We start from the raw sequence: 23,453 nt of genomic DNA, 5'->3' as shown, positions 1-23,453 counted from the left end.
AGTGCTGTGAAAAAGTATTTTCCACATCAGATTTTCTGTATTTTTGCATATTTTTTTACACTGAAAGTTATCAGATCTTCAACCAAAACCTAATATTATATAAAAGGGACCATGAGTGAACAAATAACAAACCATTTAGATATATTTATTTATTAAAGAAAGTTGTAACACCCAATGCCCCCGTGCGAAACAGTAATTGCCCCCTTATACTCAATAACTGGTCATGTCACCTTTATCTGCAATAACTGCAACCAAACGCTTTCTGTAGTTATCAATTAGTCTCTCACAGTGGGTGGAGGAATTTCGTCCCACTCCTCCATGCAGAACTGCTTCAACTCAGTGACGTGTGGGTTTTCAAGCATAAACTGCTAATTTCAGGTCCTGCCACATCTCAATGGGTTTGGCCGGCAGGGATGTTCTTGTCCCATCGCGCACTAGCGACTCCTGTGGCGGGCCGGGCACAATGCATGCTGACACGGTCGCCAGGTGTATGGTGTGTCCTCCAACTCATTGGTGCGGCTGGCTTCTGGGTTAAGCGGGCATTGTGTCAAGAAGCAGGGCGGCTTAGCAGGGTCGTGTTTCAGAGGACGCAGAGGACGCTCTCGACCTTCGCCTCTCCCGAGTCCATACGGGAGTTGCAGCGATGGGACAAGACAGTAACTACCAATTGGATACCACAAAGTTGGGGAGAAAAAAGGAGTAAAAAAATATAAAATAAAACAGAATTAATGGTTCCTTCAATGATGGCAATGCATCCAGGTCATGATGCAGCAAAGCATCCCCAAACCATCACACTACCACCACCATGCTTGACCGTTGGTATGAGGTTCTTGCTGTGTTTGATTTTCGCCAGACATAACAGGGCCCATGTCAGCCAAAAAGTTATACTTTTGACTCATCTGTTCATAGAACATTGTTCCAGAACTCTTGAGGATCATCCAGGCAATTTTTTTGGCAAACTTGAGATGAGCATTCATGTTCTTCTTAGTGAGCAATGGTTTCCACCTTGCTACTCTGCAATGAATCCCATTTTTGCCCAGTGTATTTCTGATGGTGGAATCATAAACACTGACCTTAGCCGAGGCGAGAGAGACCTAGAAATCCCTGGATGTTTTTTTAGAGTTCTTTGGAGAGATTTTGGCAGGACGGCCACTCCTGGGAAATTCACTACTGTCCCAAACATTGTCCTTTAGGACAATATGGCTCTGATTGTGGTTCGGTGGAGCCCCAGAGCCTTGGAAATGGCTTTGTAGACTGATAAGCATCAACAACGTTTTTCTGGAGGTCTTCAGGAATTTATTTTGATCGTGGCATGATGTGCCTCTAAAACCTGTGCTCTGACAAATTCAATCTGATGGTAAGGACCAAAGTTGGTCAGATTTATATTAGGCAGTGCTGGCCCTAATCAGGACTGGTTGTTAACCAAAGGACTCAAACAGCTGACTGTAATTATCCCTTTAATTGGGTGGAATTAACTGGGGTGCGGCAATAACTTTTTAACACCTGAAGACTGCATGTTTGGTTACCTCATCTTTTCTCTCAGACTCCCTCTATATACCACTACAACCAGTGGAGGCTGCTGAGGGGAGGACGGCACATAATAATGGCTGGAACAGAGCAAAAGGAATGGAATCAAACACGTTTAATGTATTTCATACAATTCAACGTATTCAGCTCCAGCCATTACCACGAGCCCGTCCTCCCCAATTGAGGTGTCCCCAACCTCCTGTGACTACATCCCACAAAAAGATCTGACCAAATTCAATTTGAAAATGTGCAATAATCCAGAAAATCAGACTGGGCAAATACTTTTTCACGGCACAGTAAAAAAAACTGAAATAAGGGGGATATATGTCGAAAAAAAACAAAACAAGATGAACATGGTTTCGTCTGTAGTGATTTCATCCCAGGGTTTGCTGATGAGTTGGTCATAGAGAAAGTGGGGGTCACAGAAATGACTATACTGGCACTACTAAACCGTGGGCCTCGAACTTACTGTACTGGCAATAGGTTGTTATCAAAAACGTCATATTTCGATATCAACCTATACTAACCCCTAGCAATAGAACACAGAAGCATACTGCACTTCATATACCAACCCACACACCAATTCACAAAAAACTATGATCTATAGATTCTATACTCACCTATCAGCTTATCCTCATTTACACATGTCCATTTAAACCCTTCACACACAGTATGTTGACCGATCAAAATGTAAATATCTGACAATATATGACGCTGTTTCAGGAAGGCATGAGATTGCTGGTTTTGAGTTGAAGTAAAGGGAGCAAATTCACAAAGATTGCATGTCATAAAATAATAAATCAAGGCGTGAGAATGGGGCCATAAAAATGGGTCTGTGCATGTTTTTACGTTCTTCAGGGATTCTTCACTATGACAATGTTCCACAGTCCAGATAACAGGCATGACTAAGTACGATTTTGAATGACAGAACTAGTACCACAGGGTAGCGGTCAGATACAAATATATGTAATGGTAAAAAAAAGAAAGGAAACGGTAACACAGACCCTATCCCTTTGTATCACAAGAAACAACATCTAGAAATCATGGAAAGGGATAGCTGCCACAAAGTATTAACAATCACTAAACACTGACAAGATCTTGTGCTGAAAGATGTCACAAAAGCTTGCAAGCTAGCTAGATAGAGACATATAGACTGTTCTACAGGGCAACACTGAAGTGAGGAGTAAAGACATATCTATTTTAAGGCAAAGATTCTTCCTTCTGGAGCAAAATAAATCATTTTGAGGAGCTTAAACAGAAGTATTTACCCTTTTGTAGATTGAGTTTTGTTTTAACTCTAGCATATCTATAATATCTGTTGTTTTTCTATCTTTGGTCAAGGCAACAGGAATTTCTACACAGTGAACCTGGAGGCCATTTTGGAAAACCCCAAAGATGACCCAGTCAATACTGTACATGTACTATAAGTCTGCTTCTTGAACACAACATTAAATATTTTGATTCTTTACTTTCTACATTTCATTACGTGTAGTAACCTAGTGTTTGTTCTGTTTGTTTCATTTTCTGTGTTTTTCTTTGTTTTTGAGATATAATAATTCTGTTAATGCTAAATTAATTTATTAACACAAATTTTTTAAATTATATTTACATGCTGTGAATGATTTGTATAAAATGTATGTATTGGTAAATCAAGATGGATCAATCAGATTCCAAGTTTGTTCAACAAAGTTTTCACATCACAGTTGAACGTTGAGTGGGAATTAACTGACTCTCTCAACCCAATTCTTATCCACATATTGGAAAACTCTCATGCTTTGTATGCACCAATGCATTTGATAAAGAAAGACTTGAGGATATGAGGATATTGTGTTGAGCTGCAGTGTCTTAAAGCAAAGTCAGAAGAAGTCCTGGAGTTGAAGTGCAAAGCGCAAATAACCAACTCATAAGGATAGATTCACACTACTTTGAAATAATGAAACATTAACCCACTCATCCATGTCATTGGGGAGCACAGATTCAGCAGAGACACTGTACATCAGAAGTCTTAGAAACATGTTACTTCTCTCTGTCGACTACATTAAGACATTCAAAATTATAACTATACACAATAATTCATAAATAACATATGTACAATAAATACATATTATACTCTGGCAACCAGGAAACTCCCCTAGCTAGAACTGCCACGAACTAGAGAGAAAAGTATGCAACGAAACCTAAGCACACATATACAGTATATTTTGGCATTGTAACATGTTATAAACGGTTGATTTCCTCCGCCCCGAAAAAATGAATATGGTTGTTGTGCCTGGCTTAATAACAGTCGTATGATGTCATCACAATAACGTTTGGATGGTTGGAAATCAATCAAACCTGCACTGTGGAAAACATAAATCACCTACAGTACATTGTAAAAAGAATAACATTACATACTATTTAGAGACAACTTATGAATCAATCATGGTTCTCTGGACAAAGTTACTTTTTTCTTTAGATTTACAATAAACATATGGGAATTGTAATGCTAGAGAATCATAGGTCAACACAATACATCATTATATGTATATACATTACCGTACACAATATTGTTTCTTAGTATTACTAAATATGTGTTATTTCTCTCTAAGAAGACGTTTCCACGATGAAACCAATACGTTTCAGACTTCATATTTAGATTGTATGTTAACGGGTAACTCTGACTTCATTTCACTTTATTTGTTGTGTGCTAGTTAGAAAGTGCATTCTAGTTGCAAAATTAAATGTAAAAGCGAAACAAATCTAACAATCGTTTATCTTATATAGTTTATGTATGCAATATAAACAAGACAAATGTCGTTGTACTTTATTCATTAATTACACTGGTGGAAATAATAATAACAGTTGTATGTAGATTCGCCATTCTTTCAAAACCCTTCTTAAATTCGCCATTGTTTACATTTTGCTCGACACACACAGATGCACATACTGTACAAACACAGAGAGGTCTGAAGGTCCAAATGCAAACCAGGCCACTCTTCCATCACCCAGAACTTTGCTTTGATGATTAGGAGCAGAGGAAGATACACAGAGCAAACTGAAAGCTCCTCTGGAAGGGCCTAGCTAGTGTGGAGGCCAGGGCAACACAGGGCAGCACTGTCCTGTCCTTTAGCCTTACCCTCTCATGTACCAGCCTGTGCATGTGCCTGCCCCTCTCCAGTTGGAAGAAAGAGCCTATAAGTCCATCATGGCTCAGGAAATGGCAAAGGTCGCAATGTTTGTGCTAATTTGAAACCAGCACATTTACCATGGTAACACATGGACCGGCAAGTTAAGCTTTGATTTGGGAGAAAAAAGCGGACGGAAAAGCAGGGTTCCACCAGAAACAGACATAAGTGGAACTACACTCTTAGAAAAAAGGTGCTATTCAGATCCTAAAAGGGTTCTTCAGCTGTCCCCATAGATAGAATAACCCTTTTTGGTTCCAGGTAGAACCCTTTTGGGTTCCATGTAGATCCCTCTGTGGAAAGGGGTTCTACCTGGAACCAACAGCATTCCACCTGGAACCACAAAGGGGTTATTAAAGGGTTCTCCTATGGGGACAGCCGAAGAACCCTTTTAGGATCTGAATAGCACCTTTTTTTCTAAGAGTATAGTGTTGAACAAAAAGAATACACCAAAATAAAAGCAGTACACATCCAGCAGAGGGCAATCTGGAACATTAGACAGAGAGAGAGAGAGGTGTCCCCTGGTAAATGAAGTCTTTGTTGGGGAACTGAATGGGCAGTTAGTTTGGATTGGACGTAGGAGCAGCCACCACTGCTGCAGCCGCTAGAGACGCAGGTAAACTGTCATGGTTACTGTCGTCAGAATCCTCCTCTTCTGTATCTGTGGGAGGGGAAGAGGACATATGGCACACTTAAAACTTCCTGGTCTTCTGGACCGCTGCATGGCATGCTGGGAAGGGGGAGGGGTTAATGACAATGTAGGCCGTGATCCACAGCTAAGGCGAGGCTGACGCAACAGCCAATGGTTGCGTGCCACGTCATCGACTGGCAAATTGCTATAACATATGATGTGGTTAGCTGATACTTAAATACCTATCAAGGTGTTATAAGATCTGTCAGGCGTCAGCAACGTCTACGCTCGGGAAGTATGTCGAAATGACAGGAAAGCTGTAGGTACATTATGACCCCCAAAATTGTACATGGTCAGTTTCGTAACTGAGGTTGGGGGTGATGGTTTTGAGAGTCAGTTGTCAAAGGGTGTTAACAGCTAAATGAGAGCGATTGTGTTTGCTCGGAAGAAGAGCTTTGAGTTTCAGAGATAAGTCTGATAACAAAAGAACATGTTATGTATAGAGGGACAATGACAAAGTCCCTGTCAGGCTGGAACAAGACTGTAGATAATGATCATTGAACACACTGTCACCATAGTAACGTGAAGGACAGACTCAGGGGAAGGGATAAAAGAAATAAAGGATAGAAAGAGGTTGCCTTTGAGAGGGAGGAGGTGGTGGAGGATGGCAGGGGTAAGTGAGCGTGTGAGTGACATTAGACATGTTTCCACAAGAGAGTCAGTCACAGTCCTGTGCTGTCACATCATAGCCTTAGTCGAATCCATTTTTTTTTCTGAATAGAAACTCGAATTGCAGGACCAAACTACAATGTTTAAATGTGATTTTTCCATTCCTTGTCATAACCGAAACGGCTTGTTTTCTATTCTTCGCTTTAAAAAGAGGAGACGTGTATTTGATTGTGGAAACGTAGCTAAGGTTCGCCCTGAGGGGAAAGAAAATGCTGTTTTACCGTCAGAGGTGTTTTTCTCACTGTCATCATCAGAGCCAGAGTCAGTGTCAGGTGAGTCTAGGTCCTCTGGGACTTCCCCTGGAGTCAAATAAAACACTGTCATCAACCATCACAATGCCCCAGCACAAACCAAGCCAGAGACCACTGTCCACTAGGTGCCTCACACATCCCCCAGACAGACAACACTGATTAAACAAAATAGTCACCGAGTATATAAAATACAGACTTATCGAAGAGAATAAGGAAGTGACATGTTCATAGTAGTCACAAATGTTGACACCACTGAGGATATGATAACAGTTTCAAAATGCAATTTCAAAATAATTTTACATGCATAATTGACCAGCAGAGGGCACTCTTTTACAACAAAATCATCAGGAGAGCAGCCAAGGATTCAGCAAAGACATTATCTTCCACTACCATTTCTGAAGCAATAGCAACGACAGTTTGAGAGCACCAAGAAGACCACCAGACAAACTGACTCAAACTTTGGGTCCACCATATTCTAATCACTACTTGGCACTTTAAGTAGATGCTTTTCACAACTTCTTTAAACCAAGTATTATAAATAGAGAGCATATCTGTAGGAGCCTGTAACTGACTGTAAACTAACACGTACCGTTTTGCACTTGCTGGTTTTTCTCTGTGCTGGTGCTGCTGGTTTCAGGCTCCTTGGGATCCAAGTGATTCAGCCCCGGTCCCGGTCCTGATGTTGTTATGGTCCCGACGGCCCCCCCTGGGTCCTTATTCCCTTCCTCCTCTTTGGGCACTTCCTCCACCACTTCCTTTTTCTCTCCCTCTGCTTGTGTACCTTCTTCATCTCTCCCTTTCTTTTCTTCCTTCTCTTCTGTCGTTCCAGGCTCTGTCTCCTCCTGCGAAGCCTTCTCCTCTGCTTCCCTTTTGGTTTTCTCCTCCAGATCTGTCAGAACAAAAACATATTTTGTATGTGTGAAAGAGCCCTAATCCACCTACTCCCTAACCCACCGAACTCCCAGCCAAGCCCTATCCTGCGTAGGGTGTCTAATGTATATTTAAGCTGCTTGGGTCTTCATTTCCTCTTGTCCTAAGACTGACAATACTTCCACCTCATGGCCTTGGACGGATCATTCCCATAACTCACCTATTTTTTTGTTTTGCTTTACCATTAGCTTCCCGGGTCTCCATTTCTCTCGGTTCTGGTGCACCTCTTTGTTCCAGGACCAAACCCATCCTGACAAGCCCTCCCCTGACTGGGGCTCTTCTGTACTTTTTGCCTCCTATGTCTTCCACTTCTCATCCTCCTCATTCTGTCTCATACCCTACTCCCCCAACCCACCAAACCTGCCAGACCTTTCCCTGTGAGGGGTTGAGGGGCCCTAGCCCCAGTGTACCTTTAGCAGCCTGGGTCTTCCATTTCTCCCTGTTCTGGTGCACCTCTTCGTTCCAGGTGGCCTTGAAGCCCTTATAGTCGATGGTTCCCGGGGAACAGTTGAGTGTTCCGCTGCCCTCTGAGCCTGTACTGATCACACTGGACCGCTTCCCATCCCCCACTGGAATACTGTTTAGACTGAATACAAAGAGAGACAGAGAATGTCATTCACCTGGCCTGTAACACACACTTTACATACCTACTGGGAATATGGCCACAGCAGACACTGGATTCCACAGTGACTTAAACCACAGAACAGTGGTTGCATACATTGTAAATGATCCCTGCAGGAATTGAACCCACCACCGTGGTACACTTCTGTGACTGACCTGTCATACACCAAACAACGTAATGAACTACTGAGAATCTATTGAGATTCTACAGAGGGATTATAAGAACATGTGATTGGACATCACAGCCATGCTTAATGGATGTCTGAACTGAAAAACCTCAATTTGAAACATTGAGGAAATGAGGGTTTACAGCCCAGTGGTTCTAGTACCACTATAATCACCATGCGTGTGTATAATGAGCATTATATACATAGACAGATGGACTGGGTTGCAGAGGCTGGGGTAAGAAGAGGAGGTGGACAGATGTGGCTGTTTGCAAACACGATCTGCAAGTGTGTGTCTAGCGGGCAAAGCTGGTTGGAATGACGTCATTACAACCACTTTACAACTAACGTGCGTGTGTGTTAGTGTGTGTGTTTGCGTGTGTGTGTGTATGTGTGTGTGTGTGTGTTTGCGTGTGTGTGTGTGTGTGTGTGTGTGTGTGTGTGTGTGTGCGTGCGTGCGTGCGTGCGCGTGCGTGCGTGCGTGCGTGTGTGTGTATGACTGTTTGTGTATGACAGAGAAAGAAAGTGAGGAAGTGTTTAAGCCTCTTTATCCAGATATGCCTTGGAGAAGAGAGAGAGAGAGAGAACGACAGGGAGAAAGAGACAAATCAGGGGTGAGGAGGAACATGGAGGGAGGGATGGATGAGCGTTCCAAGTAATGTTAATAATCCTTCTATTCTGTTGATGATAATGGCATGACTTTGTTGATGTAACAGCAGGACAGTTGTTGATCCCAGCTGATGTTGTCAGGCCTATTTGTGTGTGTGTGTGGACGTGTTTAACTATACTTGAGGGGACCAGAAGTCCCCACAAAAATAGTAAACAAACAAAAATGTGACCACCTCGGGAGATTTTGTTGGTCCCCACAAGGTCAAATACTATTTCTCAAGGGGTTTAGGGTTAAGGTTAGAATTAGTGTTAGGGTTAGAATTAGGTTTAAGGTCAGGTTTAGGAGCTAATGTCAGTTTTAGGGTTAGAGTTAGGAATTAGGGTTAGGGTTCAAATCAAATGAAATTGTATTTGTCACATGTGCCGAATACAACAGGTGTAGACCTTACAGTGAAATGCTTACTTACAAGCCCTTAACCAACGATGCAGTTTTAAGAAAAATACGTTTTAAGAAAGTATTTACAAAAATAACAAATAACTAAAGAGCAACAATAAAATAACAGTAGCGAGCCTATATACAGGGGGTACCGGTACAGGGTCAATGTGCAGAGGCACAGGTTAGTCGAGGTAATTGAGGTAATTTGTACATGTAGATAGAGGTAAAGTGACTATGCATAGATAATAAACAGAGAGTAGCAGCAGTGTAAAAATAGGAGGGTCAATGCAAACAGTCTGGATAGCCATTTGATTAGCTGTTCAAGAGCCTTATGGCTTGGGGACAGAAGCTGTTAAGAAGCCTTTTGGACTTAGACTTGGCGCTCCGGTACCACGTACTGTAGCAGAGAGAACAGTCTATGACTAGGGTGCTGAAGTCTTTGGCAATTTTTAGGGCCTTCCTCTAACACCGCCTGGTATAGAGGTCCTGGATGGTAGGAAGCTTGGCCCCAGTGATTTGCTGGGCCGTACGCACTACCCTCTGTATTGCCTTGTGGTCGGGGGCTGAGCAGTGGCCAATCCAGGCGATGATGCAACCAGTCAGGATGCACTTGATGGTGCAGCTGTAGAACTTTTTATGGATCTGATGACCCATGCCAAAACTTTTCAGTCTCCTGAGGGGGAATAGGCCTTGTTGTGCCCTTTTCACGACTGTCTTGGTGTGTTTCGGCTACGATAGTTTGTTGGTGATATGGACACCAAGGAACTTGAAGCTCTCAACTTGCTCCACTACAGCCCCGCTGATGAGAATGGGAGCATGCTCAGACCTCCTTTTCCTGTAGTCCACGATCATCTCCTTTGTCTTGATCATATTGAGGGAGAGGTTGTTAACCTGGCACAACACTGCCAGGTCTCTGACCTCTTCCCTATAGGCTGTCTCATTGTTGTCGGTGATCAGGCCAATCATTGTTGTGTCGTCGGCAAACTTAATGATGGTGTTGTAGTCGTGCTTGGCCATGCAATCCTGGGTGAACAAGAAGTACAGGAGAGGACTGAGCATGCAGCCCTGAAGCGCCCCCCGTGTTGAGGATCAGCGTGGCAGATGTGTTGTTACCTACACTTACCACCTGGGGGTGGCCCATGCTGAGCTGTTGTCAATGAGTAGCATTCTCACGTAGGTGTTTCTTTTGTCCAGGTGGGAAAGGGCAGTGTGGAGTGGAACAGAGATTTCTTCATCTGTGGATCTGCTGGGGCGGTATGCAAATTGGAGTGGGTCTAGAGTTTCTGGGATAATTGTGTTGATGTGTTGATGATGACCAGCCTTTCAAAGCACTTCATGACTACAGGCGTGAGTGATATGGGTCGGTAGTCATTTAGTGTTCTTGGGCCCAGGGACTATGGTGGTCTGCTTGAAACATGTTGGTATTACAGACTCGGTCAGGGAGAGGTTGAAAATGTCAGTGAAAACACTTGCCAGTTGGTCAGCGCATGCTCTGAGTACACATCCTGGTAATCTGTCTGGCCCTGCGGCCCTGTGAATGTTGACCTGTTTAAAGGTCTTACTCATATCGGCTACGGAGAGCGTGATCACACAGTCGTCCGGAACAGCTGGTGCTCTCATGCATGCTTCAGTTTTGTTTTCCTCGAAGCGAGCATAGAAGTCGTTTAGCTAATCTGGTAGGCTCGTGTCACTGGTTAGCTCGCGGCTGTGCTTCCCTTTGTAGTCCGTAATAGTTTCCAAGCGCTGCCATATCCGAAGAGCGTCGGAGCCGTTGTAGTAGGATTCAAACTTAGTCCTGTATTGATGCTTTGCCTGTTTGATGGTTCGTTGGAGGGCATAGCGGGATTATTTAGAAGTGTCCGGGTTAGACTCCGGCTCCTTGAAAGCGTCAGCTCTACCCTTTAGCTCAGTGCGGATGTTGCGTCTAATACATGGCTTCTGGTTGGGGTATGTGTGTACGTCACTGTGGTGATGACGTCATCGATGCACTTATTAATGAAGCCGGTGATTGATGTGGTGTACTGCTCAATGCCGTCGGAAGAATCCCGGAACATATTCAAGTGTGTGCTAGCAAAATGGTCCTGTAGCTTAGCATCTGTGTCATCTGACCACTTCTGTATTGAGCGAATTACTGTTACTTCCTGCTTTAGACTTTGCTTGTAAGCAAGAATCAGGAGGATAGAGTTATGGTCAGGTTTGCCAAATGGAGGGCAATGGAGAGTTTTGTACGCATCTCTGTGTGTGGAGTAAAGGTGGTCTAGAGTTTTTTTCCCCTCTGGTTGCAGATACAACATGCAGAAAGAAACGAGGTAAAACGGATTTATGTTACCATGCATTAAAGTCCCCGGCCACTAGGAGCGCCGCCTCTGGATGAGCATTTTTTTGTTTGCTTATGGCAGTATACAGCTCGTTGAGTGCGGTCTTAGTGCCAGCATTGTTTTGTGGTGGTAAATAGAGAGCTATGAAAAATATCAATTAAAAGTCTCTTGGTAAATAGTGTGGTCTACAGCTTATCATGAGATATTTTACCTCAGGCAAGCAAATCCTGTTACCGGAGGCACCCCTTGTCTTACCGGAGGCAGCTGTTCTATCTTGCCGATGGACCAAAAACCCAGCCAGCTGTATGTTATCCATGTCGTCGTTCATCCAGGACTCGGTTAAACACAAGATATTATAGTTTATAATGTCTCTTTGTTAGGATAGTCTTGATCGGAGCTCAACCAGTGTTTTATCCAAACATTGTACGTTGGATAATAGTACGGAAGGTAGAGGCGGGTTACCCCCTCGTCGTCGGATTCTTACAAGGCACCGCGACCTACGTCCCCTATATTTCTGTTTGTTCTTCATGCGAATGGGATTTGTGCCCTGTCCGGTGTTGGAAGTAAATCCTTCCCGTCTGACTCGTTAAACAAAAAATCTTCGTCCAGTACGAGGTGAGTAATCACTGTTCTGATATCCAGAAGCTCTTTTCGGTCATAAGAGCAGAAACATTATGTTCAAAATAAGTTACAAATAACTCCAAAAAACACACACAATAGCACAATTGGTTAGGAGCTTGTAAAACGGCAGCCATTTCCTCCACCACCATTAGAAAATGAATTTCCGGGTTAGGGTTAAGGTTAGGTTTTCGAGATAAGGTTAGGGTCAAGGTTAGGGTTAGGGTAAGGATATGGGTTAGGGGTTTGGGAAAATAGGATTTTGAATGGGATTGAATTGTGTGTCATCACAAGGTTAGTTGTACAAGACTGTGTGTGTGTGTGTGTGTGTGTGTGTGTGTGTGTGTGTGTGTGTGTGTGTGTGTGTGTGTGTGTGTGTGTGTGTGTGTGTGTGTGTGTGTGTGTGTGTGTGTGTGTGTGTGTGTGTGTGTGTTTGTGCAAGCAAGTGTGAAAGAACATTTGTGTTATTGCCAAATCAAATCAAAGTACAATGAAATGCTTACTTGCCAGCTCTCCTCTCAGTACAGCAACTAAAAAGAAATATAAAAAAATATTAAATAAAAAATCTAGTAAGAAAGATAACACAAGCATCCAGTAAAAAAGAAGAGGCAAATAAAGAAATATAAGTAATGATATTAGTTATTTACACATGTGCGGTGGAAGTGGTGTGCATGAACATGCGTGTTAATACTGTTCCTCATGTCTTTAGAGCCTATAGAAATGTTAAGAGCTGACCTGGGCTCAGGCCCATCAAAGGACACTGGTGATAATGTTAAAGGTCCAATGCAGCTGTTTTTGTTTTCAATTAAAATTGTTTAAAAAATAAACAAAAGTAGCTTCTTAGCAAAGAGAAATTTCTCAAGCAAGAATTTTGCTATGACTGTCTGGGAGTTGTCTCAGTGGGGAGGGTAAAACTTAAAACTAGCTTTAATTGGCAGAGCGCTTTGGAACACTCTTTCTTATTTGGGGCGGCAGGTAGCCTAGTGGTTAGAGCATTGGGCCCCGTAACTAAAAGGTTGCTGGATCGAATCCCTGAGCTGACAAGATCATTCTGCCCTTGAACAATGCAGTTAACTCACTGTTCCCCAGTAGACAATCATTGTAAATAAGAATTTGTTCTTAACTGGCATAACTAGTTAAATAAAGGCTAAAATTATTGCTCTATTAACAAATGAACAGCTTGGTAATGTCACCAGGCAGGCCAAAACGCTATCCCACAAAAACAGGCTGTTGTGTCTAACAGTTCTCACACTAAAAGAGCGTTATTATAATTTTCACAATTTAACAGTATTATTCCAACCATATAGTGTGGAAATATACACTCACTGGCCAGTTTATTAGGTACACAACCCGTTCACAAAAATGGATCGCATCCAGTTACTGTTCGATTGAACATTAGAACGGGCAAACGAGTGACCTAAGCAACTTTTAGCGTGGTAAGATCATCGGTGCCAGGCGCGCCAGATCCAGTATCTCAGAAACAGACGCCCTCCTGGGCATTTCAGATAGGTGTAACTAGATAGGTGTACCTATTAAACTGGCCGGCGAGTGTCTATAAAACAGAGCAAAATTATGTTTTTGACAGCACTGGGCCTTTAAGAGCTGATCTGGACTCAGTATGAAGCCTATCAGTGTGTGAATAAATGGCACAATGTAGTGTTTGCATGATAAAAAGTACAGCAACACGGTCCATAATGGATGACCATTAAAGAGCAGAATAAAGAGAATAAAGAGAATGGATAGATTACTAAATGCTACAATCAGCATGTCCTCTTCAACCACCAGACACTGGCTGTCACCTAGTCACCATGGACGTATTATCCCAGACCATTTACTCTATTCTAACTGACAACACTGTCTCTCTTAATGTGTCTGTTGACTCTTAGTGTGTCTCACTCAGACAGACTAAAACAGAGATGAAAAGGAGTAATTCATTCCAGGAAACTACAGCTGATGTGTACAGCCATAAGACTACTAGTACTTTGCATGACGGGAAGTATTTTATTTTATTATTTCCGCCACTTACACACACACACACACACACACACACACACACACACACACACACACACACACACACACACACACACACACACACACACACACACACACACACACACACACACACACACACACACACACACACACACACACACACACACACACACACACACACACACACACACACACACACACACAGCCATACGTGACAGAGACCAGTCAGTGGAGACACAGCCATAGAGCCTCGGGCAGGAAATTAGATTATAATTACTCATACCAGCTGACATGTTGTTCAGCTTCATTTAGTTATCATTAGACAGACGACTGGAGGACCCCCGGCTTGTTATTTTTAGAGCATCACTGCGTCCACATCCCAAATAGCACCTTATTCCCTACACAGTTCACTACTTTTTACCAGGGCCCATAGGGCTCAGATCAAAAGTAGTGCACTACACAGTATGTAGGGAATAGAGTGGAATTTGGGATGTAATCTGTATCTGAAAACCAGCCCAGTCTCTGATGTGTCAATATATGTTTTTCCATGTTTTTTTCATCTCCCTAGGAGTCATATAAAGGATGAGATTTTAAATTATGTTATAGATTCGCCAAGACATATGATGAGCATGTCATCTTCACATCTGTCTGCTTGGTTGCACTCTAGATAACATCAGTATGATTCACCTGCAGTATATCATCATCACTCACTTGACCAATACACGTGATGTACAGGGTAAACATGAAGGGTTTGATTCCAAAATATGATAAACACACATTTTTCACGTTTGCATTTAAAAAAATCTGAAATAAATGTATATGGGTCCCTTTCAATGTGTATGAGTTATGGCTGTTATCATGTTTTTAAAACATTTACTTTATATATGCTTTAGAATGTGTTTCTTTGCAAAACGTGATATCCAACACAGTTTCTGACCAAAATGTGCTACATTCAGTACCATCTGTTTAGAGTTTCATGAGAGTTGGGACATTGAGGTTTCTGCATTATTATGCATTTACACGACACTACAACCACAGATAGAACAATGAGACAGATATTTCACCAGATGTATAAATGTGAAGCATCTGGTTGGTGTTTCCACTCACTTCCAAATATGGTGGTGAGAGGAAACCCAGTGGCCGGCAGTGGGAGTGCGAGAAGATGGAGCAAGATGGATTTTGGCCAACATTCTGCTAATTTTCTCATCAATTAAACATTTGATCTCAATACAGTTTTTCTGTTTCCAAAACTAAAATCTGCTACGAACAGTGGACTAAGTTTTGTGGACACGTGCACTTCACAGAGTAAACGTTCCCTAATGGAATTATGCAAATACATGCTAGAACGGCCAATAGGCTCTCGCTAGCTTGTGCTTAGCTCTGCCCACCTTCTTGTTATGCCCACTATGATTCATTTGCTCCCATTGGAAACGACAGGCTGGGGTCTATCTTAAGTTGGTTATGAAAATCTTTGCTACAACATTACAGTATATGGCAGCCATGTTAGCTCCCGTTAACATAACGAGCATTTAGATGCATTTAGCCTACATGTCAGTTACAAATTCTAGTTGCTTAAATGTCCAAAAAGAAAACACACATTGTTCACCCTCTGGATACAATATATTGGCTATGTGATAGGCACAATACAGTTGAAACAAATAGATTTAAAAAATATTTACTTATGTGATAATTGATCATTTAACTGTTTAAAACCCAATCTGGATACCTTTTCTATTGGAGCTCTGCTGTATAGCATTTATTTACCTCTGGATACATAGCGTTTATTTACTTCTGGATACATAGTGTTTATTTACCTCTGGATACATAGTGTTTATTTACTTCTAGATACATAGTGTTTATTTACTTCTGGATACATAGTGTTTATTTACCTCTGGATACATAGTGTTTATTTACTTCTGGATACATAGTGTTTATTTACCTCTGGATACATAGTGTTTATTTACTTCTGGATACATAGTGTTTATTTACTTCTGGATACATAGCGTTTATTTACTTCTGGATACATAGTGTTTATTTACCTCTGGATACATAGTGTTTATTTACTTCTGGATACATAGTGTTTATTTACTTCTGGATACATAGTGTTTATTTACCTCTGGATACATAGTGTTTATTTACTTCTGGATACATAGTGTTTATTTACCTCTGGATACATAGTGTTTATTTACCTCTGGATACATAGTGTTTATTTACCTCTGGATACATAGTGTTTATTTACCTCTGGATACATGGTGTTTATTTACCTCTGGATACATAGCGTTTATTTACCTCTGGATACATAGTGTTTATTTACTTCTGGATACATAGCGTTTATTTACCTCTGGATACATAGTGTTTATTTACCTCTGGATACATGGTGTTTATTTACCTCTGGATACATAGCGTTTATTTACCTCTGGATACATGCCGTTTATTTACCTCGGGATACATGGTGTTTATTTACCTCGGGATACATGGTGTTTATTTACTTCTGGATACATGGTGTTTATTTACCTCTGGATACATGGTGTTTATTTACCTTTGGATACATAGTGTTTATTTACTTCTGGATACATGGTGTTTATTTACCTCGGGATACATAGTGTTTATTTACTTCTGGATACATGGTGTTTATTTACCTCGGGATACATGGTGTTTATTTACTTCTGGATACATAGCGTTTATTTACCTCTGGATACATGGTGTTTATTTACCTCTGGATACATAGCGTTTTGCCACAAAACAATATATTGCAATATATTTGAAACATGGTAAGATGAACAAATAATAGCTCTATCTGTTTCACAAGATGTGTGTTCACGTTCATTTACAAACATTTCAAGAAATTGATATATCACATTTTGGAATGTGTGTGTACAGTATGTGTGAGTGCGTGTGTGTGCATGCATGCGTGTGTGTGTGTGTGTAATAAGGTCAGTGTGTTGACAGTGTCACCTGGAGCGTCTGAACCCAGCCAGGCCGGAACGAGACGCCTCGTCGATCAGTGGCGTCACAATCTTCTCTGTCATGTCTGAGAGGACTGTGAATGTGGGCTCCACGATGAAATCAATAAATCCTGAGGGAATGAGAGACATATAGAACCACTGAGATATATCATCTATCTATCTATCTATCTATCTATCTATCTATCTATCTATCTATCTATCTATTCAATTCAATTCAATTCAATTCAAGGGGCTTTATTGGCATGGGAAACATGTGTTAACATTGCCAAAGCAAGTGAGGTAGATATTATACAAAAGTGAAATAAACAATACAAATTAACAGTAAACATTACACATACAGAAGTTTCAAAACAATAAAGACATTACAAATGTTATATTATATATATACAGTGTTGTAACAATGTACAAATGGTTAAAGCACACAAGTTAAAATAAATAAGCATAAATATCTATCTATCTATCTATCTATCTATCTATCTATCTATCTATCTATCTATCTATCTATCTATCTATCTATCTATCTAGAACTGTGTATACAACAATGTTACACTGACTCACCAATTTGAGACTGGGCCACCATGGTTGACTTTCGGTCACACAGAGGAGAGAAGGGCAGGCCCAGCTCTGCTTCTTTATCCCCCTGAGAACACAACATGACCACAGTGAACACTGCTTCTGAGTCTTTATGTATGGAGGAATGCAGTCCCTCACAGCGTAAGTGTACTTCATACCAAAGAGATTGGGTAGAGGTATGCTTTCCAAAATTCTAGATTTCCGGAGTCAGAAGACAATAAGCAGTGAATCCGGAATTCTCTTACCATTACTTCTGGAAAACTTGGGAATTTTGGGGAACTTTGCAACCCTAAGTAGGGGTATTTATTACTGGCCCCAGCAGAGAGAAAAAAACTACAACTGTCATTTGAATGTTAAACAGCCTCTATCCTAGGTGACTACACCCCAGTTTGTTCTCTCCACTCTACTTCTATCTCCCAGTACTGTTCACTTCCCCTAAAAATCAACCTTGTCAGTTGGGCTGAACAGAACAACATCAAAGGAGCCAATTTAAGAAAAGGAAATCTATGTATGGTAAAAAAAAATATTGGTATGTCCTGGTCATTCATTATACTTGACATTTCTATTAATATGATTAGTGGAGCAGCACCTGGGAATGAACTGATTACATTTCACCATGGCTTCGTTCCAAATAGCACCCTCCTGTTCCCTATGTAGTGCACTACTTTTGACCAGAGGCCTATGGGATGCAGCATTTTTTCAAATTCTAGAAAGAGACCACACTCTACCGGCTAATTTCATTTTCACAGAACAGAGTGTGGTGTTAATTAGCATGTAATGGTAATGGGGAGGATATCCCTACTTTAAAATCACACCTAATAGAAAATCGGGATCGGATTCTCTGTTGGTTGACTCCGGGTAAATTTCTTCATGCTCTTGTTAATATCCAATGCAAATTTATAATGTATTCCATTTTTTTAATATGTTTAGAATTTTCAAGAACAGCTATATTACTCATTGTCACTTTATATTCATAATGATGACAGATGTAATTTATGCAATTCATAAAGAGTAATATCCTCCTTTTGTTTAAAGAAATTGGATGTCCTTGTGAAATACCTTGTGAAATTACTGTCCAATATCTCTTATAAATAATGACTCGACAATGTAACATTCAGAAGTGCAGATTTTTCAGGTTTCACTATTTGGAGATCTGCTTCTTGTCTTGCGAGAGGAATGGTAGTCTAGTAATGGGATTAGTGTTGAGCAAGGAAGGAATGAAAACCAGACTGATTAGGATTACAATAGTGGGATCATCACACTGTTTTATTTGGGAAGGTAGTAGGATTAGGAAGATGCCAGCACTACGTATCGGACTAGATACACTGGACCTTGTCCCACACCTATCTGACCAGGGTCCACATTCATGAAGTCTCTCAGAGTAAGAGTGCTGATCTTGGATCAGGTCCCCCTGATCTATATCAGCATTCTTAATGGTGCGCAAGTGGTGGTTAGGGTCTAGGGTGAAGTTTTAGGTGTTAAGGGTCAGGGGTTAGAGATCTGGGGTAAGGGGTTAGTATAGACTGACCTGTCTGAAAAACTCTTCCAGGAGTGATGTGGTCCACCTGTGATGCAGATCCCAGTTCTTGGCCGGGTGGCTGATGTCAGCTGTGTGCAGAATCAGTGATAAGGCCTTGGGCTTGAGAATCCTACAGAGAAAAACAGTGTAGAGCAAATTAAATCAAATGCGCCACATGCACCAAATACAACAGGCATAGGTAGACCTTACCGTGAAATGCTTACTTACAAGCCCTTAACCAACAATGCAGTTGGTTAAGGGCTTAAGTGAAAGGGTTTAAGAAAATATTTACCAAATAAACTAAAGTAAAAAACAATAAAAGTAACACAATAAAATAACAATAATGAGGCCATAGACAGGGGGTACCGGTACCGAGTCAATGTGCAGGGATACAGGTTAGTCAAGGTCATTTGTACATGTAGGTAGGGGTAAAGTGACTATGCATAGATAATAAACAGCGAGTAGCAGCAGTGTAAAAACAAATGCGAGGGTCAATGTAAATAATCCAGGTGGCCATTTGATTAATTGTTCAGCAGTGTTATGGCTTGGGGGTAGAAGCTGTTAAAGAGCTTTTTGGTCCTAGACTTGGCGCCCCGGTACTGCTTGCCGTGCGGTAGCAGAGAGAACAGTCTATGACTTGGGTGACTGGAGTCTTTGGCCATTTTTTGGACTTTCCTGTAGTATATATAGGTCCTGGATGGCAGAAAGCTTGGCCCCAGTGATGCAGTGGGCCGCATTCATAGGTGAACAGGGAGTACGGGAGGGGAATAAGCACGCACCCCTGTGGCGCCCCGGTGTTGAGGATCAGCGTGGCAGACGTGTTGTTGCCTACCCTTACCACCTGGGGGCGGCCCATTAGGAAGTCCAGGATCCAGTTGCAGAGGGAGGTGTTTAGTCCCAGGGTCTTTAGTTTAGTGATAAGCTTTGTGGGCGCTATGGTGTTGAACGCTGAGCTGTAGTCAATGAATAGCATTCTCACGTAGGTGTTCCTTTTGTCCAGGTTGGAAAGGGCAGTGTGGAGTGCAATTGAGGTTACATCATCTGTGGATCTGTTGGCATGGTATGCAAATTGGAGTGGGTCTAGGCCCTAGGGGTAGGGTATTCGGGATGATGCTGTTGATGTGAGCCATAACCAGCCTTTCAAAGCGCATGGCTACCGACATGAGTGCCACAGGACGGTAATAATTTAGGCAGGTTACCTTCACTTCCTTGGGCCCAGGGACTGTGGTGGTCTGCTTGAAACATGTAGGTATTACAAACTTGGTCAGGGAGAGGTTGAAAATGTCAATGAAGACACTTGCCAGTTGGTCCACGTATGCTTTGAGTACACGTCCTGGTAATCCGTCTGGCCCCGCGGCTTTGTGAATGTTGATCTGTTTAAAGGTCTGGCTCACATTGGCTGCCGAGAGCGTTATCACACAGTTGTCCGGAACAGCTGATGCTCTCATGCATGCTTCAGGGTTGCCTGCCTCGAAGGGAGCACACAGGGCATTTAGCTCGTCTGGTAGGCTTGCGTTACTGGGCAGCTCGCAGCTGGGTTTCCCTCTGTAGTCCGTAATAGTTTTCAAGCCCTGCCACATCTGACGAGCATCAGAGCCGGTGTAGTAGGATTCAATCTTAATCCTGTATTGACGCTTTGCATGCTTGATGGTTCGTGTGAGGGCGTAGCATGATTTCTTGCAAGCGTCCGGATTAATGTTCCGATAGCTTGATGCGGATGTTGCCTGTAATCCATGGCTTCTGGTTGGGATATGTACGTACGGTCACTGTGGGGATGACGCCATCGATGTACTTATTGATGAAGCCGATGACTGAGTTGGTATACCCCTCAATGCCATTGGATGAATCCTGGAACATATTCCAGTCTGTGCTAGCAAAACTGTCCTGTAGCGTAGCATCTGCGTCATCTAACCACTTCCGTATTGAGCGAGTCACTGGTACTTCCTGCTTTAGTTTTTGCTTGTAAGCAGGAATCAGGAGGATAGAATTATGGTCAGATTTGCCAAATGGAGGGCGAGGGAGAGCTTTGTATGGTCCTCTGTGTGTGTAGTAAAGGTGGTCTAGAGGTTTTTTTCCTCTGGTTGCACATGTGACCAAATTAGGTAAAATGGATTTAAGTTGTCCTGCATTAAAGTCTCCGGCCACTAGGAGCGCCGCTTCTGGATGAGCATTTTCTTGTTTGCTTATGGCCTCATACAGATCCTTGAGTGTGGTCTTAGTGCCAGCACCGGTTTGTGGTGGAAAATAGATGGCTACGAATAATACAGATGAGAACTCTCTTGGTAGATAGTGTTGTCTACAACTTATCATCAGGTACTCTACCTCAGGTGAGCAATACATTGAGACCTCTTTAATATTAGACATCGCTCACCAGCTGTTATCGACAGATAGACACACACCGCCGCTCCTCATCTTACCAGACGTAGCTTCTCTGTCCTGCCGATGCATGGAAAATCCCGCCAGGTCTATAGTATCCACGTCGTCGTTCAGCCACGACTCGATGAAACATAAGATATTACAGTTTTTATTTTCCCGTTGGTAGAGTAGTCTTGATCGTATATCATCAATTTTGTTTTCCAATGATTGCACATTGGCCAATAGAACGGATGGTAGTGGAGGTTTACTCACTCTTGTATGAATTCTCAGAAGGCAGCCCGACCTTTACCCCCTTTTCCCCCATCTTTTCTTCACGCAAATGACTGGGATTTGGGCCCGTTCGTGTCGGACTCGTTAAAGAAAAGCTCTTCGTCCAGTTCAAGGTGAGTAATCGTTGTTCTGATGTCCAGAAGTTATTTTCGTCATAAGAGATGGTAGCAGCAACATTATGTACAAAATAAGTTACAAACAACGCAAAAAAACTAACAAAATAGCACAATTGGTTAGGAGCACGTAAAACGTCAGCCATCCCTTCCGGCGTCATTCTTTCAACCAAGCAGAGAAGCAGAGAAGATTGCAAGGAACAAGAGTCCAGAGAGACTATAACAGAAGTCAACAGAAGTCTAAGAAAACAACAAACATGTCTCAGCAATATTGGTCTTTTGGATATTTGATCAGAGAGACAGCAGCTTGGGGTTATTGTATTTTTGGTATCAATTAGTGCATTTATGGTAGGGCAGGCTATGGTTTAGGACAAATGTGTGGGGAGTAATCTGAACTGGCACTATAGTCTACTATAGTGAATAGAGTGCTATTTTAGATATATTGGTCTAGATAATTATAGAGCTAAATAAGAGTCACTCACGCCTCTGGCTGCTGGAGGAAGTTCTTCATGGCCTTGATCTGTTGGAAGTGACAGGACATGTCCGTGGCCAGGACCATTTCTACCACCAGTGCCCGTAGCTCTCTACGAGAGGGGGAGACATACAGACATTTTAGAGAGAGGATCAGACAGACAGACAGATGGAAAGACATGGTTAGAGGTAGATAAAAGAGAGGATCAGACAGGCAGGTTAGAGAGAGGAGTGGACAGACAGACAGGTTAGAGGTAGGTTAGATAGAGGAGTGGACAGACAGGTGAGAGGTAGGTTAGAGAGAGGAGCAGACAGACAGGTTAGAGGTAGGTTAGAGAGAGGAGCAGACAGACAGGTTAGAGGTAGGTTAGAGAGAGGAGCAGACAGACAGGTAAGAGATAGGTTAGTGAGAGGAGCAGACAGACAGGTTAGAGGTAGGTTAGAGAGAGGATCAGACAGACAGGTTAGAGGTAGGTTAGAGAGGATCAGACAGACAGGTTAGAGGTAGGTTAGAGAGAGGATCAGACAGACAGGTTAGAGGTAGGTTAGAGAGAGGATCAGACAGACAGGTTAGAGGTAGGTTAGAGAGAGGAGCAGACAGACAGACAGGTTAGCGGTAGGTTAGAGAGAGGAGTGGACGGACAGACAGGTTAGAGGTAGGTTAGAGAGAGGATCAGACAGACAGGTAAGCGGTAGGTTAGAGAGGAGCAGACAGACAGGTTAGAGGTAGGTTAGAGAGAGGAGTGGACAGACAGACAGGTTAGAGGTAGGTTAGAGAGAGGATCAGACAGACAGGTTAGAGGTAGGTTAGAGAGAGGATCAGACAGACAGGTTAGAGGTAGGTTAGAGAGAGGAGTGGACAGACAGACAGGTTAGAGGTAGGTTAGAGAGAGGATCAGACAGACAGGTTAGAGGTAGGTTAGAGAGAGGAGTGGACAGACAGGTTAGAGGTAGGTTAGAGAGAGGATCAGACAGACAGGTTAGAGGTAGGTTAGAGAGAGGAGCAGACAGACAGGTTAGAGGTAGGTTAGAGAGAGGAGCAGACAGACAGGTTAGAGGTAGGTTAGAGAGAGGAGCAGACAGACAGGTAAGAGGTAGGTTAGAAAGAGGAGTGGACAGACAGGTTAGAGGTAGGTTAGAGAGAGGAGCAGACAGACAGGTTAGAGGTAGGT

General features: G+C 42.4%; 1 protein-coding gene across 8 annotated transcripts in view; it reads right to left on the bottom strand.

Annotated features, from left to right (window-relative positions):
* Positions 1–23,453, bottom strand: part of pde1ca (phosphodiesterase 1C, calmodulin-dependent a) — a 188,855-nt gene that overhangs the window by 3,281 nt on the left and 162,121 nt on the right. For 3 of the 8 annotated variants that reach the window (XM_055881376.1, XM_055881372.1, XM_055881377.1), the window contains 8 exons: positions 22,293–22,394; positions 19,061–19,181; positions 17,518–17,599; positions 16,949–17,069; positions 12,502–12,528; positions 7,643–7,818; positions 6,892–7,191; positions 6,273–6,350 (listed from right to left, as the gene is read on the bottom strand). In XM_055881376.1, the coding sequence (XP_055737351.1) occupies positions 6,273–6,350; positions 6,892–7,191; positions 7,643–7,818; positions 12,502–12,528; positions 16,949–17,069; positions 17,518–17,599; positions 19,061–19,181; positions 22,293–22,394 (1,007 nt within the window). Of the gene's footprint in view, positions 1–5,093; positions 5,353–6,272; positions 6,351–6,891; positions 7,192–7,642; positions 7,819–12,501; positions 12,529–16,948; positions 17,070–17,517; positions 17,600–19,060; positions 19,182–22,292; positions 22,395–23,453 lie in introns of those variants that run through there. The other 5 variants (XM_055881374.1, XM_055881379.1, XM_055881373.1 and 2 more) reach the window with 3 other exon arrangements.

The sequence above is a fragment of the Salvelinus fontinalis genome, chromosome 25, assembly GCF_029448725.1.
Source record: "Salvelinus fontinalis isolate EN_2023a chromosome 25, ASM2944872v1, whole genome shotgun sequence".
NCBI classification, from domain to species: Eukaryota; Metazoa; Chordata; class Actinopteri; order Salmoniformes; family Salmonidae; genus Salvelinus; species Salvelinus fontinalis.
The sequence above is the reverse complement of the archived record's forward strand: the minus strand, read 5'-3'. Positions and strand labels throughout refer to the sequence as shown.